Here is a 14,369-nt window from a genome sequence, read left to right on the forward strand (position 1 = left end):
TTTTCCAAGAGCTATAATGAAGAGAAGTTTAAGAAATCATGGTGCACACGGAGAGCAGGTGTTCTTCCAAGTCAGATAACTCTTGCAATTGGTTTATTTTTAAGTACAGAGCCTGAACTTTGAATAGTTTAGAGCTGGTTTTGGTGCATGGAGTGATTTGGTTATTCCCTCACACCTTTTACGCACAGACAGTTCAAGATTATTTGGATACTCTGTTGCATGAAAAGTTATGAGATTGATTATAGTTGTGGACCTTTTGTCTACCAAGAGTGCTGATCTTACTGTATCTGCAAGGTGTGATAAAACTCAATATATCAATGTTGTCGACGTGCGTAAAAATGATGCAATGGATGGAGAGATGTGGCAGGTTTACGCAGAATAACGCGCACAGAGCAGGAGCTGTTTGTTTTCTTGCTTCTGTGGGCATTTTTGGTAATTAAAGTTACTTTTATATTTTAGTTTTTATTCACTGTCGTTGAAGATTACATTCTCTTATATAGTTTGGAAAGCGAAAATCATACATGAGATTCAAATTTTGATGCCCATAAAGTGGAGCCCAATGTCTCACCCTACCTCTTCCTTCTTTCCTCAGCTAAGCTGCTGGACACCTGTGGGTGCTTTAGGGGTCTTGACAGGCCCTCCTTTTAACTCCAGATTCACTTAATATAGAGGGGTAGAGGGGGAGGGGATGGGCACAAAGTGAAAGGTGGTCAGGCTCAAGGGCCTTTGGTGAAAAGTGTTCACATTCCATTGTTGTCAGAGGGCATCCAGGCGAATCCTGGCTTGTCGAGGCGGAAAGGTGCACTAATAACCAAAATTTCCATAAAGAGGGGTTTTAAAGTGATTATTTTAAAATGAATATTCGCTTCATTAAGAATCAAATGTCCTTTGTATCTTTCTTCATATCTGCAGACTTTGTACTGTCTGTGTAGTTTTTTGAATAAAATTGGAGTGGGATTATTCATCATCATTATCTATTTTAGTATTCACAAGAGACATTTGAAAGTGAAGTTATGCCAGCAGATTGGGGCCAGAAATAATGTTCCATATGATTTCAGGGTTTCCATCTGCTTAAAAGATTACCCATAAGCTGTGACAGTCAGCCCAGAGAGAGACAGAGCCAAGGTGCAAGAGAGAGGTGATTGGAAAAATATAAGACAGGGGGACTTTTTTTTTTTTTTTGATTCTGAGAGTCTTCTCAGTATACAATAAGTCAAGCTTACCAAGCTTTTAAAGAAACAAAAAGGTGTATTTTCCAAGAGGGAGGAGAAAAAAGGGGAAAAATACTCACGGCAAAGCAATTGCAAGTCTCAGGTTACCCTTTCAGAGAAATAGGCCCCTGGATATAATGCAAGTCCTTCTTTTCTCAGCATTTTTCTGAGAGACGCTGAAGTGGCAAAGACGTCTGATTTTGACCTCAGCACAGCAGGCTCAATGGCCCTAAGTCACTCAGAGGGGACAGGGGTCATTCTTTAACTCACAGTTTTGAGGCCACTGACTGAACGTTCATGCAGGCGAGGAGGCCAGGAAGTTTATCAGACAGAGGTAGACGAGAAATAGAGGCCTAAAAGTTACAGTGAAAACAGAGTTGACTGTACTGTCCTCCAAGTACACCTGGGTTCACTTTGCAATTTTCATTGTGCATTTTACTCCCCTGGAAAACAGTATGGCTGCCAACACATGGGAGAGGATACTTACAAATTATCCTCAGTGACGAAAAGCCAGCTTTCTATCAGCTCTCCAGTATACAGAGGAGTCCTTGTCCCAGACTATCACATATCAGGAGAATCTTTCATATTTGAGCCAGTGAAATGACAGGTGCATTATTTTGACAGTGCATCCAGGCCTGTAAAACTAAATGTTAAAACCGCAAGGTATGTGCATGAAAGGTGACCATTTTCTTTTCTCTGATGTGTTTGAATTGGCATCTGACACAGGTATGGCTTCCAGATGGGGTTAAAAATGTGCCCCATGTTTATACAAGGCAATAGTTTGTGAATTGCCCACTCTGTCCCTTTCCAGAAAGACCTCATTCATTGCTGCTGAGGTCCGTTAGGTTACCTAGACTTAAGCAGCACTCTAAGGTAAATATAGCTACTGTACTTGCTCCTTCTCCTCTCAAACCCTCAGCAGAGGCCTCCCTTTTGGTGTGTCAACCACTTTCACCCCTGGGTACAGGTTCAGTGGCTCCAATCAGAGCATTTCTTTGAGCAACTGTTTGGCCTTCTGTTGACTTTTTAGTGCGCCGCCAGACTGGAAAATGAACAGGAGTATGGCTGATTACTAAGTCCATTGTTAAATTTACTTGAATGGTGTAATTTAGACCAAGTACAGTACCTGTATTGAAACATGCTCCACCTCCAGCACGTTCAGCTGTGCTATCCAAACATTTTTCATTTACTGAATGCAAAGTCTGTCTCCTTTGCAGTAAATTAGGGTGTCTCCCGCAATGTAAACTCACCCTATATTTAACTTGTCGAGGAATTTAGGCACATGGTCTCCAGCTCCTATGAAGTTATTGGAGGTTTCCTGCAGGTGTTGCTCAGCTTCACTGTGATTCTGTGATGTTACACTGCCATCCTGTGGCTATTTGAGAGGTTGCACGTGTTTGTATTAATTTAATTACTGGACTCAGTGTTACTTATTGATAAACAGTATGATGGCACAAGGTTTTTTTTGGGGGGGTGGAGGGTTTTAGGTTACTCTTTGAATATTCTGGCCTTTCTTTGATAGTGGACAGTTGAACGGGCAGACGTGCAAACGTGGGGAAAGTGACAGGGGTGACATGCAGCAAAGGTTCACCAGGTTCAATTTTCTGGCATTCTATAGACAGATTTATCAAATTATAAAGAAAATAATTGGCAGAATAATCAATAATGAAAATAATCATTAGGTCCATCCATAATGTAGACACTCCTTAAGTCCATCAGCCACTGTGAAACACTTAATTTTTACGAATTATGTTGATGAATTTGTCATCAAAAGGCAACAGAGGTTTGTTTTCTGCTAGAAAGATGTATATGAGCACAGTTTAAGTCTCTCTGTTGACACCTGCCACTGTGTAAGACAGTTAATCATACTTTGGAGGACCTATTAATGCGTGTTAGTGTGTTTGCCACCTAAACAAAACATGGTTTAGTTTGCTTTTTATCTCATAGACATGATATGACTTACAGTAAATACAATAGTTGTTGTTTATGAGTAACACATTTTCATACCTGATGCATAATCTCCTTTTTCCTCCCACCATCTACCTGCCCGGGCCTTTATTATGACCTCACACACAGAGGAGGATGTTTTAAGCTGTATACAAGATGGACAGCGCTATAGCGACAAGGATGTATGGAAACCACAGCCTTGTCGCATCTGTGTGTGTGACACTGGAACCGTCCTGTGTGATGAAATTGTCTGCGAGGAGCTAAAAGACTGCCCCAAACCTGAAATCCCATTCGGAGAGTGTTGCCCCATCTGTGCAGCTGACCAGTCTCCACCCATTGGTCGTAATTTATTTATCTCACACCTCTCATAAATAAATTACTCTACGAGATCATGTTGTTTATTTTGGGGAGAAAACGAGACATGGACCATTTGGTATTAATCAAAGGTTGGCCAGGTGCAGTTAAACCTCTTTAACTTTACTCAGGCCTTTATTTGTCAGCCTTTGATTTGAATACAGTTTTCTGTCCCCAAATCAAACAAATGATAAGAAATACACAATAACAGTGACACATCTGACCAGATTTCAGTGAAATGCTACCTCAACGTCATTTTTCCATCGCTGGCTCACCTTGGCCCCATCTTGTTTGAATACTCTCTCCTTCCCTGAGTATCATGAAAACATGTGGGAATCATTAAGGAAATACCTCAGTCAAGCAGACACGGCCTCACATTTCTACTCTATATCCTCTCTGTGGATTTCTGCAGATCTGATGGCAAGAAAAACTGCGAAACTCGACTGAGACTTTTTGAAGGAGCCACTTTTAAAACTGCCATCACCTCCTGATAAACAAGGAGCTCGTTGGTCAGCTTTGGAAATATAAACAAAGTCAGTTGAGGAGCATTAGTGGAATCAGAAGTGTCACTGTTTACAATGCATGCTTGTGGATTAAAATGCTTTTTAAAGTACTTATCTTCCATTTAAGGCTAAATGAAGTGCTCAGTAAGTATGTAACATATACAGCTTCATTTTAAGTTATCAATCACCTATAAATAGGGCTGGCTGTCGAAATTCAATACTTTTTTTGTACTGACTAAAATGTGTTCAGATTACCAACACTGTCAAGTACTGAAAGGTGGCATTGAATATTCATGATCTTGTTTAGTTGATTTTTGTTAAGATAGTTCCTGATGTAAATCAACATTTTGCCGACTATTATGGAGGCAAAAATTATCGTCCAAATACTACTGGTATTTAGACAATAATTTCTCATTGACACCCAGCCCTACCTAAAGAATATGCAAACTCATAATTTATCAACATTGCTGCTTAATAATGCTTATTACAATACTTCGAAATATAGAAATGGCCTACATCAGATTTAATGTTCTGAAAAGATATTCAAATTCTTTTCTGTCTTTCTATCATCCCTTTTACCTGCAGCTGCTTTGCTTCTGCTTTGAGCTCTTAAGATGGTGAAACAACCAACACTTTTTTAATCCTGATGGGCTCTTTGGGTACTACAAACATGATTTGGTGGTGGTCTTTAGAGTAGTTTAATTTAGGAAAATACAATCAGCACATATACCTTCTGGGTTTCTAGGAAATACTGTATAACCCTCATGGATTGTCTGTGTGTTATCTGTTTGCTAACTGTGATCTATTTCTCCCCTTGAACCCGCTTGACCACATAACAGGAGCACCTGGAGCTAAGGTGAGACACTGGATATTAAAACGCTGTGTGTGGATATGTCTGTATGTCTGTATGTCTGTGTGATCATGATGTTGTGCGTGTGTAAAGCACCTGCAATTAAATCTGTATGTATCCCAGACTGATATCAGACCTGCAGGACCGGTAGTTTATGGATTTAGATGAAACCTTGTGATGTGAAAAAGCTTTGCCACATGGATGATAGTTATTTCCTCCTCAACACTGTGGGCCAAATTTGTGTGTCTAATGCTACTGTAGGGGAAACTTATTCTCAACATTTTTCTGCTGACCAGCTTTCTTCAAAGTTGCTAATTTCCCATCGGATGTGCTTCTCAGATGGTCTTTTAGGGGCAGGGTTGCAAAATATGTGTAAGAGAAGACATAACTGAAAGAAAACTTTTTTCTGTTCTAATCCTAATTGCTGTTTTTATGCTTCGTCTGTTCAACATCAGGGCCAGAAAGGTGAACCAGGAGACATTACCGATGTAAGTCAACACCACTCAGCACTAAAAATACAACTTACCATCCTTTTCATTTGAAAATGTTTATAATCTATACTAGTGCATCATATTTTATAAGCTCATCATATGTGTGTAAAATCTAAACTTGCAAAGTAACCAGTAATGAAAGCTGCCAGATAAATGTGTGTAAGTACACTACAAATACCTTGAATTTGTACTGAAGTACAGTACTTAAGTAAATGTGCTTAGTTACATTCCAGCACAGTTTTTAGCAAACTATCCCTATACTGTAACTCGGTCTTAACACCACCACGTCTAAGAAAGAAAGAAGGAGTGAGTCAAAGAGAGAGGAGGCAGGTCTGTTAGCCCACTCGTCAGGAAGACAGCCAAGCTCAATAAGGCCAACATACAATCCTCCATAAAGATCCTTATAGGCCAGTGAAGAAGGGGTGGGAAAGTAAAGTCCCTGCTTCTGCTGCTGCTGCACCTGGAAATGCTTTACCCCTCTGAGGGAATACAAGAGTTCATGGCAGGAAATAAGAAGGCATTGTTTATTGTATGTTTCTTATAATGTTTTGCCCAAAGAGATTAGCAATTAGCAAGCCTGCTCTGATGGGAGAAAGATAATGCCCTCCCCTCCCCCCAGGTGAAAAGAGACCTAAACCTCACGTGTGTAAATACATCTGTTACATGTAGGCTTTAGTAGTGAGCCTAAATATAAAGAGTACTCAGTTTGTGCACTCCAATATAACTTCAAAGATAACATTTGACCAAAGATAACAGATTTCTTTTCTTTACTTGTCCAGGTTGTAGGACCAAGAGGACCAGCTGGCCCAATGGTATGCACCAATTCCTGCATTTATACATTTTTCCTTCCTTTCTGCTCTTTGAAAAGCTTTTACTATTTGCTTTATGTACTGAGAATTCTAGATAGAAAGTCACTGCACTTGGAGTAAACATATAGGTATTACATTTAATTGCCAGTTGCAGTGACAGGAAATGGAAACTGATCTGACTTTAACGGTAGCAGAGTTCACAAGGTACAGCTGTTTCTTCTGAGAAAACACCTGAAGTTACTGACTACTCCTCTGTCTCCCATTCAACAGGGCCCACCAGGAGAGCAAGGAAACCGCGGATCAAGAGGAGATAAGGGAGAGAAGGTCAGTTTGAAAAAATAAAATAAAATCCCCTCTCTTGCCATTTTCACGCCAAAAGCAAGACCCACACTCTACTCCCTGAAGAAATACAGTATGTCCTATAGAATCTGAGAGCTTTTGGTCTTTGGGGGTGAGGTGGGTGGACGGGGTATCTGCTATAGCATGCAGGTTTGCAGAATGGTAGCCTTTCATGGAGCAGCAGCTCAGTCTAACTAGTCATGTGTAGTTTCCATTAGGCTGTGTGGTCTGGGTTTTTTAACAGATGTGGGACTGTCGGACACTGCGTCTCTCTGAGGCCTCAGTCAGTCAGTGTTGGAAATCATGTGTCACCGCATTCGCCCAGCTTTGATCATTGCTTTAATGTAACAACACTTGGATGTGATAATGGCTGCAGGCGAGGAGTTTATGTCGTGTAGTCATCTTGTTTATGTAGATTTAAGCACAAGGTGGATTCAGTTTTTGGCTAGCAGAGGTTAAGCAGACTTTTAGGAGTTCAGCAAATTCTTTGGTTCAGGATCCCCTTGCAGGGTAGTTTGTCACTACATGCTCAGAGGTATGCCAGGTAGTCTGATTTGCTCTGATAAATCATCAGCATACTCTACAAGCTGTAAGGGAAAAAAATCTTTATTTTGTATATTTAGCCATGGTGTAAGTGTTAACGATCTTTTATGAGATTTTTAACCTTTAAATGATTGGTTCATTTAAAAAAGACAAACTTTAGTCCTGATGGATCACTGTCAAGTTCCCTCATGTAGACCGTCAGTGCAGTTTGGAGAAGGTTCAATGTCTGTCAACAGTATCTGACAAATGTAGTCCAGTGGTGTTTCGTCTGCCAGCAACTGTGCAATAATTTATCCAAAGTACAACTGTGCTCAAATATTGGCATGAAGGCCTGGAATTAATCAGTTATCAATTATTATTTAACGCTTTCTTGTCCTATATATGATAAGAAAGTCTAGGTATTTGGCTTGGTGTGTTTATAGTTGTAAAGTGAGATTACAACAAACAGGATGATTTTTTCTGAAAGATATGTAATTCATTGCAGATGGAAAAATATAAACATAAGCTGAATATTTCAGTAGAACGAAAAATAATAATGGATTATTGATATGAATCAACTGGTTCCAGCTTTTCAAATCTGAATCTTTGCTGTTTTTTGTTTTTGTCTTTGATTTAAAGAGAATATATTTTTGTTTTGGACTTGAAAACAAGACATTTAAATATTTCAGCGTGGGTTTTCAGGTCATGTTCTTGTGTCCTTTGAATACATTTTATTAATTGTAATATTGTCTATATATTTCAGGGAACCCCTGGTCCCCGCGGCAGAGATGGTGAGCCTGGCATCCCCGGAAACCCCGGCCCCCCTGGACCTCCAGGACCTAATGGACCCCCTGGCCTTGGTGGAGTAAGTATCCCATGACAAGTAGGGGGTTCGCATTCACTGCAGACATTAGAGCTGACAGGTTGAACACTGGTGCAAGGCCGAGAATGGCTTCACTTTGACTGGGTGGAATAAGCAGAGAGAAAATGGAGCAAGGAAAGAATCCTAAGAGCACAAAAGATGAGGGAAATAGCTGGCGCTGGGAGGAGGCAAAAAGACAACAGCAAGTAGATGCAGAGAGAGAGAATAGATCGAATGCCTCTCATTCTTTGTAGGAGAAAAGAAGGAGGTAGATTGTGGGGAGGGGAGCTGGAAGGGTGGGAGGCAGTGTGATAGACTTGGGGAGGGGAAAGGAAGGAGCCTTTTTGGGGGGGAACAAGGAGACTCTTTGTAAAGGCAAGAGAAATGAAAAATGTTCACATGCCCTCTGTCCCTCCTCTGTCTGCATCAGGATTCACATAATAAGCTGATGACTATTAAAAGCTGATCCTCTCTCCTGCCAAAATGACACAACATCCTCCAAACTCTGCTAATCAATGACAACACATGTGGCCCCAAAGATAAATACTTAAATTTTACATTATGGACACTGAAACATAGCCAAAGCTCACTTATGAAGTTGAGTAAGTTGAAGTATTCGAATAATATTATACATTTATTTTATTTGGCCTTTCATTTTGCTTTAACCTGCAGTCAGTGTGACATCTTGAATGTATATAAAGGGCTCCTAAACAACCTTTGTATATCATAGTACCACTCTTAATGCTCTTTTCTTTTGCCTTTTCCAGAACTTTGCTGCTCAGATGGCTGGTGGTTTCGACGAGAAGGCCGGCGGAGCGCAGATGGGTGTGATGCAAGGACCAATGGTGAGCGAGCGATGATGAGACCTGCTGCAACTTCCATGTGTTTTTTTTTTTTTTTTTTTTACAGTCGGCTGCTTATGAATCTGCTTGGATGCTACAGTCATGGATGGGTCAGGCGCAGGGGGAAATTATTTGACAGACTCTCTTTCCACCTGAAGACCCATTAAAAAATGTTACCTTCCTGGTGGGGCGCAAGCGACTTCCTTACATGAACCAGAGAAGCATCACATGGTTATTAAAAATGGAGACTACAAGATGGACACATCATCATCATTGTTTGTCACCAGGACAGGAGATACCCATGAAGGATTTAAAATAATCAAGGATGGGAGGATACAAGGAAGACTACCAATTCAAGACTAATCCCAGAGATTTTTGTCCCCTCCTTTGTTAATGGTTTTGTGGGGAAAACATAGAGATAAAAAGTCACCCCCCTGCGTTGGAGAAAAGAAACTACAAAGTTCTGGGTCCTGATGGAAAATGAACACCTCAGTACAGAGGGGTAATTTTATAAATTGGGGAAACAGCCATTGTTGGTTATTATATTTCAAGCCCATGAAAAACTGCTGCTGCTGTCGGCTAGCTGGCATGGCTGTCATGGAGTGAGGAGCACACTGGGAGCTATTTTGGTTTAGGGAACCGCAGAGCAGCTTGGCAGTGTCTCAGCCCAACAGAGGTTTGAGACACCAGGATGAGGGTTGGTGGGTGGGTGGGTGGCGGGGGGGCGGCTGGATTTGATCAGATCCCCTCATTTAGCAGCAGTCTGTGTGGCTTCACTCCTACTGACTGTCCTTCAACATGTCTGTCTGAGAGCTCGCCACAATACTGGGTCCTTTTTTGAAGCCAGCCCACATTTACTTTGGCATTTGCCAGCCTGCTGGGGGAGAGAGCAGTGAAAGAACAGACTGCTGTTAAATCTCAAGTCAAGCTTATAACCCCTTATACACCTACTTGGAACTCCAACTCATATCCGTACACCTACATATCAAACACTCAAACAACGCTCTTACTCAAATGTATGCACACACACATAAGCACACATATGCATGTCCCTCAAACACACATTCAGAAGTCCGGAAGATTATATAGAGCCCCATTGATACGTTTCTACCCGCTGTGGTAAAGGCTTCCCACACCCACTGAAAAGTGACTTTCATTCGCTTCTGAGGGCCACTGTGTATCGTGCTGTGACGTTTTCTTTGGCTGCCATCCCTGATTTTTTTAAGTATAACCATGATGCTAAAATATGGGTTTATAAAAGCGAGCCTACTGAAAGGAATATGTTTTTATCCAACAGGAAAGCTGTCACAAGTAATCTGAATCAAGGCGTTTTTCTTCACTGAAGAATTTATTGACGCCAACTGTTACAGTCCCATTATTCCTTCTACAGCTGTTTTTTTCTTTGTGTATGTGTGTTTTGTGTGTGTGAGATGGAAAGGCAGACAGAGAGAAGAAGCAAGCAGGGGATTTGGCTCATCACCTCCACAGAATGTGATTTTCTCTTCTTGAGCAGTGGTGCATGAATTTGAAGTAAAAATTACTTTGGCGTGTGACTCCAACCAGAAGCTCTCGCAGAGCAGATTAAGGTTCAGACAGAGAGAATTTACTTGAAGAAATCTCACCTCCTGTTCTGATGCCTGAAACATTTAGGGATGAGACATTTCCCTGAAACCAAACAGCTCAGCATTATGTTGTTTTTCACTCCATGTCAAGGTGTCATGTAGAGTTCAAACACTTAAGAGTACAGGACTACCGCTGGTGACCTTTGAACTATAGCAACACACAGCAGGTGGGAAAAAAAGCTGAGAGAAGAAGAAGAGGGGTGTTGACAGCAAACAGAGAAGGATAGAGAGCAAGAGAAAATGCCAGTGAGGAATTTCAAACGATTTATGGATTTGACAAGTAGAGCTGCTGAGTTTTTTGTAGCTTTAGGGCAAAGCAGGTGATATTTTTTTTTTATAACTTCAAGTGGACAAAAATGAGTTCTTTCCTCTCAACACCCACACTCAGAACTGCAAAATGTAACATAGATAATTGCGCACTAGTTTGTTTTATGTGTTTTTGTAGTTTAAACTGTCTGTATTAGTGGAGAATGTGATTATTTGTCATCAGTCTGATGTTGTGTCTCTTGTCTTTTCCCTTTAGGGCCCTATGGGTCCCAGAGGACCACCTGGCCCATCCGGAGCACCTGTAAGTACCTCCTGTATGCCACAGACAACACACAATCCGGGTTGCACCTGTAGATGAGATCCTGTGTTCGGTCACAGACAGGATACTCTGGGTTAAATCTCATAATTGTAACATGCTTGATGTTGTGTGTACATATGAGAGATTGTCTACTTCCCCCGAGTAATAACAACAATGACCCCAAAATGACCAGTGGCAATGAAAAGTCCACCAAGGTGTGGATGACACAGTCTGACAGAGATCAGTGTTTACACACAGCCTTATTTTAAGTGCGATTGTCTGCTTTTTTCCGGAGGAAGGTGGCACATGGATACTTTGGTCTCACAGCTGCAGGCTGCAGGGCTTTTTCCTATGCCACAATCCGGACATACTGCTGAACACCTGTCAGTTTACCGTTCAAAGAGCCTATGGGCTTACGCCTCCACAAACACCCGGCCTTTTTTTTTTTGCTCTAACTCGCAACCAAGCTCCACCTGTAGCCCTTTCAGCCCTCCTGAGTAAAGCTATTAAGTTGTAGGCAATGCCAGCTGACTTGCCTCAACTTGATGGTTTTACTCACCCTGAGCCCACATTTGGAGGGAAGGATTTTCAACTTGGACACCTTTGACTGCTTGTAGATAAGACTCAAACAAGGAAGACATTGTCTAAAGAGATGTAGGGAAGTAGTGTAATTTTGAGCAAGCTGCAGTTTGTAACGTAGACAATCAGACACAGAGATGCAGCGTGCTACAAAGAAGTAGCTTTGTAATAACTGTTGGTGTAGTTTTACTCAATACTGCTGCAGGTGCATATGTACTTGATTTTGTTGGATGTATATATTGAACTAACTCTTCATTTTAAACTATAAATTAAGATATGCCATTAAAAGATCTACAAATTACACAGATTTACTACATAATCATGTTCATAGTGTGTATATAATTGTTGCCACACGATGACAGTTGCCATTACAAGATGTATGGCTGCAACAAATGATTTATTTTCAGTCGCTTCAAATAATTGATTATAATTGGATTTATTGATTGTTTGGTCTATAAAATTTCAGAAAATAGTAGAAAAAAAAAAAATGCTTATTTTTGCTCATTTTGTTGGACCAATAGTACAAAACCCAAAGCTATTCATAGAAGTTGATTAAAACCATAGAAAAAAAATCTAATTTAAGAAGATGAAACCAGTGAGCTGTTTTGTTAAAATATAAAAATATTTAAATGGTCATTTAGATCCCTGGCGAAAAATGTTCTGTTTCATTTATTTTTTTAATTTATATTTATTTAACCTCCCCTCAGACATTGCATATAAAAAAGTCTCACTCTCATTAAACAGCCCGTCTCTTCTTTCTACTTCCCAGGGCCCACAAGGTTTCCAAGGCAACCCAGGAGAAGCTGGAGAGCCCGGACAATCTGTAAGTATCCCACAGAGTCCTTGCTCCAGTTCACAATACATAGTTTATTATAAATACTTTCTCTATTGTAAAGCATAGTATAAACCTCTTCTCCCTTTTTTAATCTCCTTCTTTCTCTACTTTCATGTCTGTTTGAATTTTTAAAAGATGTCAAAAATAGTGTGGCACAACTAGATAATATACATATTATAGTGTAGTGATCATCACATCCATATTGTATTTGTTCTTTATGTGGAAACGTTAGTCACTGCTACCTCACCATAGCTATACTGCATTCCCATAAAGTTTCCTCACATTTTCTAACCTTTCATTGCTCACCGCTAACGTCTGTATCCATCTGTATTTGACCGGTTGGTTCCTTCAGTTTCAACATTTACAACCCTCTTCAGTCAATGCTTACAGTGTCTCAAACCCGTGTTATATTTCTCCTCCAATAATTCCCTACCAGACCAAAGACCATGCTTTTAGTTTTATCCCTCCTTGCTGCCCCAGCTCTACCCCTCTTTATCCTTACTTACCCCTTGTGTAGTTTCCACTCTGACTTACCTCTAAGGAAACTTCCAGAAATCAGACTACCCACCCTCCCTTGTCCTTCCCGTTCCCTCAGCAGGTCGGTAATGCAGGGTCTCCCCCTCTGCTCTGTTAATCTGCTCCTGTGGAGTTCACATGTGCAGCCTCTGAGGTGGCCTCTCTTCTAAAAGTGCTCCAGTACATCATTATGTGCGATTAAAATCAAGCCTCCTTCCAGAAAATAACTTGACAGTTGTAGAAAGGTCACAGTTTTGGTCGAGTGTTTGTGAAGACCTGAGATAATTTTAGTCTTTGAAATCACACTGAGTCAAGACGGTGTATTCCATCTGAGCATAAAATTACCAACAAGCTGCCTTAAATTACCTAATTCGGATAAGGAAAATAAATATATTTTTAATATGTCATCCCCCTTATGTTATTGCAAGTCAGTGTTTTATTCAAGTTTAATTCAACAAGTTTTCTGTCTCTATTTCCACCTGCTTAGTCAAGACAGACTAACAGAAAAAGAATGACAAAGGTCACTTAGATGGAAAAAATAGTGACAGAACCAATAGTCCTATCGACACATTAAGTGAGAAAGCTGAGAAAGAAACTGGCAGACAGAAAGAACAAAGATGGAAACATCTGAACTTTGTACTGAGGATTTTGGATAAGGATATCAAAGCATTTGTTCCAATCTTTTTTGCCTAATCTTTCCTCTAAATCCTTCTGATTCCGATTTCCTGTCATTGGAAAATACTGTGATTAAGAATCGTAACACTGTTGGAATGTAATTCAGTTTATGTGCTTTTACACAAAGAGGTTCACCTTAATTAGAAAGCAAGGATCACTTATACAGTTCAAATGGTAATTAAAGTCATGTGCTGAAGTGTAGAGCTGGTTGTAAAGTGAAAGAGCAGGAGTCTAAATGTTGCCCTCTGTTGGTTACAAAAGGAAACTGTGTCTCACCTTTGCTTGTTTTCTCCTTACTTATAGGGCCCCATGGGTCCCCGTGGCCCCCCTGGACCTTCTGGAAAACCTGGAGATGATGTAAGTGTATCTGTCTTAACTTCACTAGGATGTCTGAAAAGTCTGATACATTATTTAGTGAAGCTAAATTACTGTCCTCATATCACCTATTGTGGCTGTATTCTGTAAAATATCTCCGCCGAATGTCCTTTAAACTTGATCTAAAACCACCAGAAAGACAAGTAAATTCTCACAATTTTATTTTTATTCATTTGTTTTAATGATACTATTATATCGCACAGTGTCTCCATTATAAATTGATTTTAATGGTCTCTGTTTGCTCCTCATAGTATTTTTGCAAGCTCAGCTTAATTATTCTAGTTTACTGCTCTACCTTTGTGTATCATTTTGCTCTGAATGTAATTTTCAACATCTTTTTGGTCTTTCAAAGTGTTCTACAGTGTTCAGCATTTTTAGTTTAGTATTATTACTGCTATACTACCATAGAAAATACAGGATTTGTGGTCTAAGCTAACCCAGCAACTCTGACGATACCACAATATGTATGCTA

The 14,369-nt window shown here is 40.3% G+C and overlaps 1 protein-coding gene across 2 annotated transcripts in view; it reads left to right on the forward strand.

The window, feature by feature from the left end:
- Positions 1–14,369, forward strand: part of col2a1b (collagen, type II, alpha 1b) — a 46,325-nt gene that overhangs the window by 345 nt on the left and 31,611 nt on the right. Inside the window, exons 2-11 of one of the 2 annotated variants that reach the window (XM_051414282.1) lie at positions 3,288–3,497; positions 4,855–4,871; positions 5,321–5,353; positions 6,136–6,168; positions 6,436–6,489; positions 7,790–7,891; positions 8,656–8,733; positions 10,876–10,920; positions 12,266–12,319; positions 13,826–13,879. In XM_051414282.1, coding sequence (XP_051270242.1) covers positions 3,288–3,497; positions 4,855–4,871; positions 5,321–5,353; positions 6,136–6,168; positions 6,436–6,489; positions 7,790–7,891; positions 8,656–8,733; positions 10,876–10,920; positions 12,266–12,319; positions 13,826–13,879 — 680 coding nt within the window. The remainder of the gene's footprint in view (positions 1–3,287; positions 3,498–4,854; positions 4,872–5,320; positions 5,354–6,135; positions 6,169–6,435; positions 6,490–7,789; positions 7,892–8,655; positions 8,734–10,875; positions 10,921–12,265; positions 12,320–13,825; positions 13,880–14,369) is intronic. The other variant, XM_051414283.1, reaches the window with a different exon arrangement.

Source organism: Dicentrarchus labrax, unplaced genomic scaffold (assembly GCF_905237075.1).
Source record: "Dicentrarchus labrax unplaced genomic scaffold, dlabrax2021, whole genome shotgun sequence".
Taxonomy (NCBI): Eukaryota; Metazoa; Chordata; class Actinopteri; family Moronidae; genus Dicentrarchus; species Dicentrarchus labrax.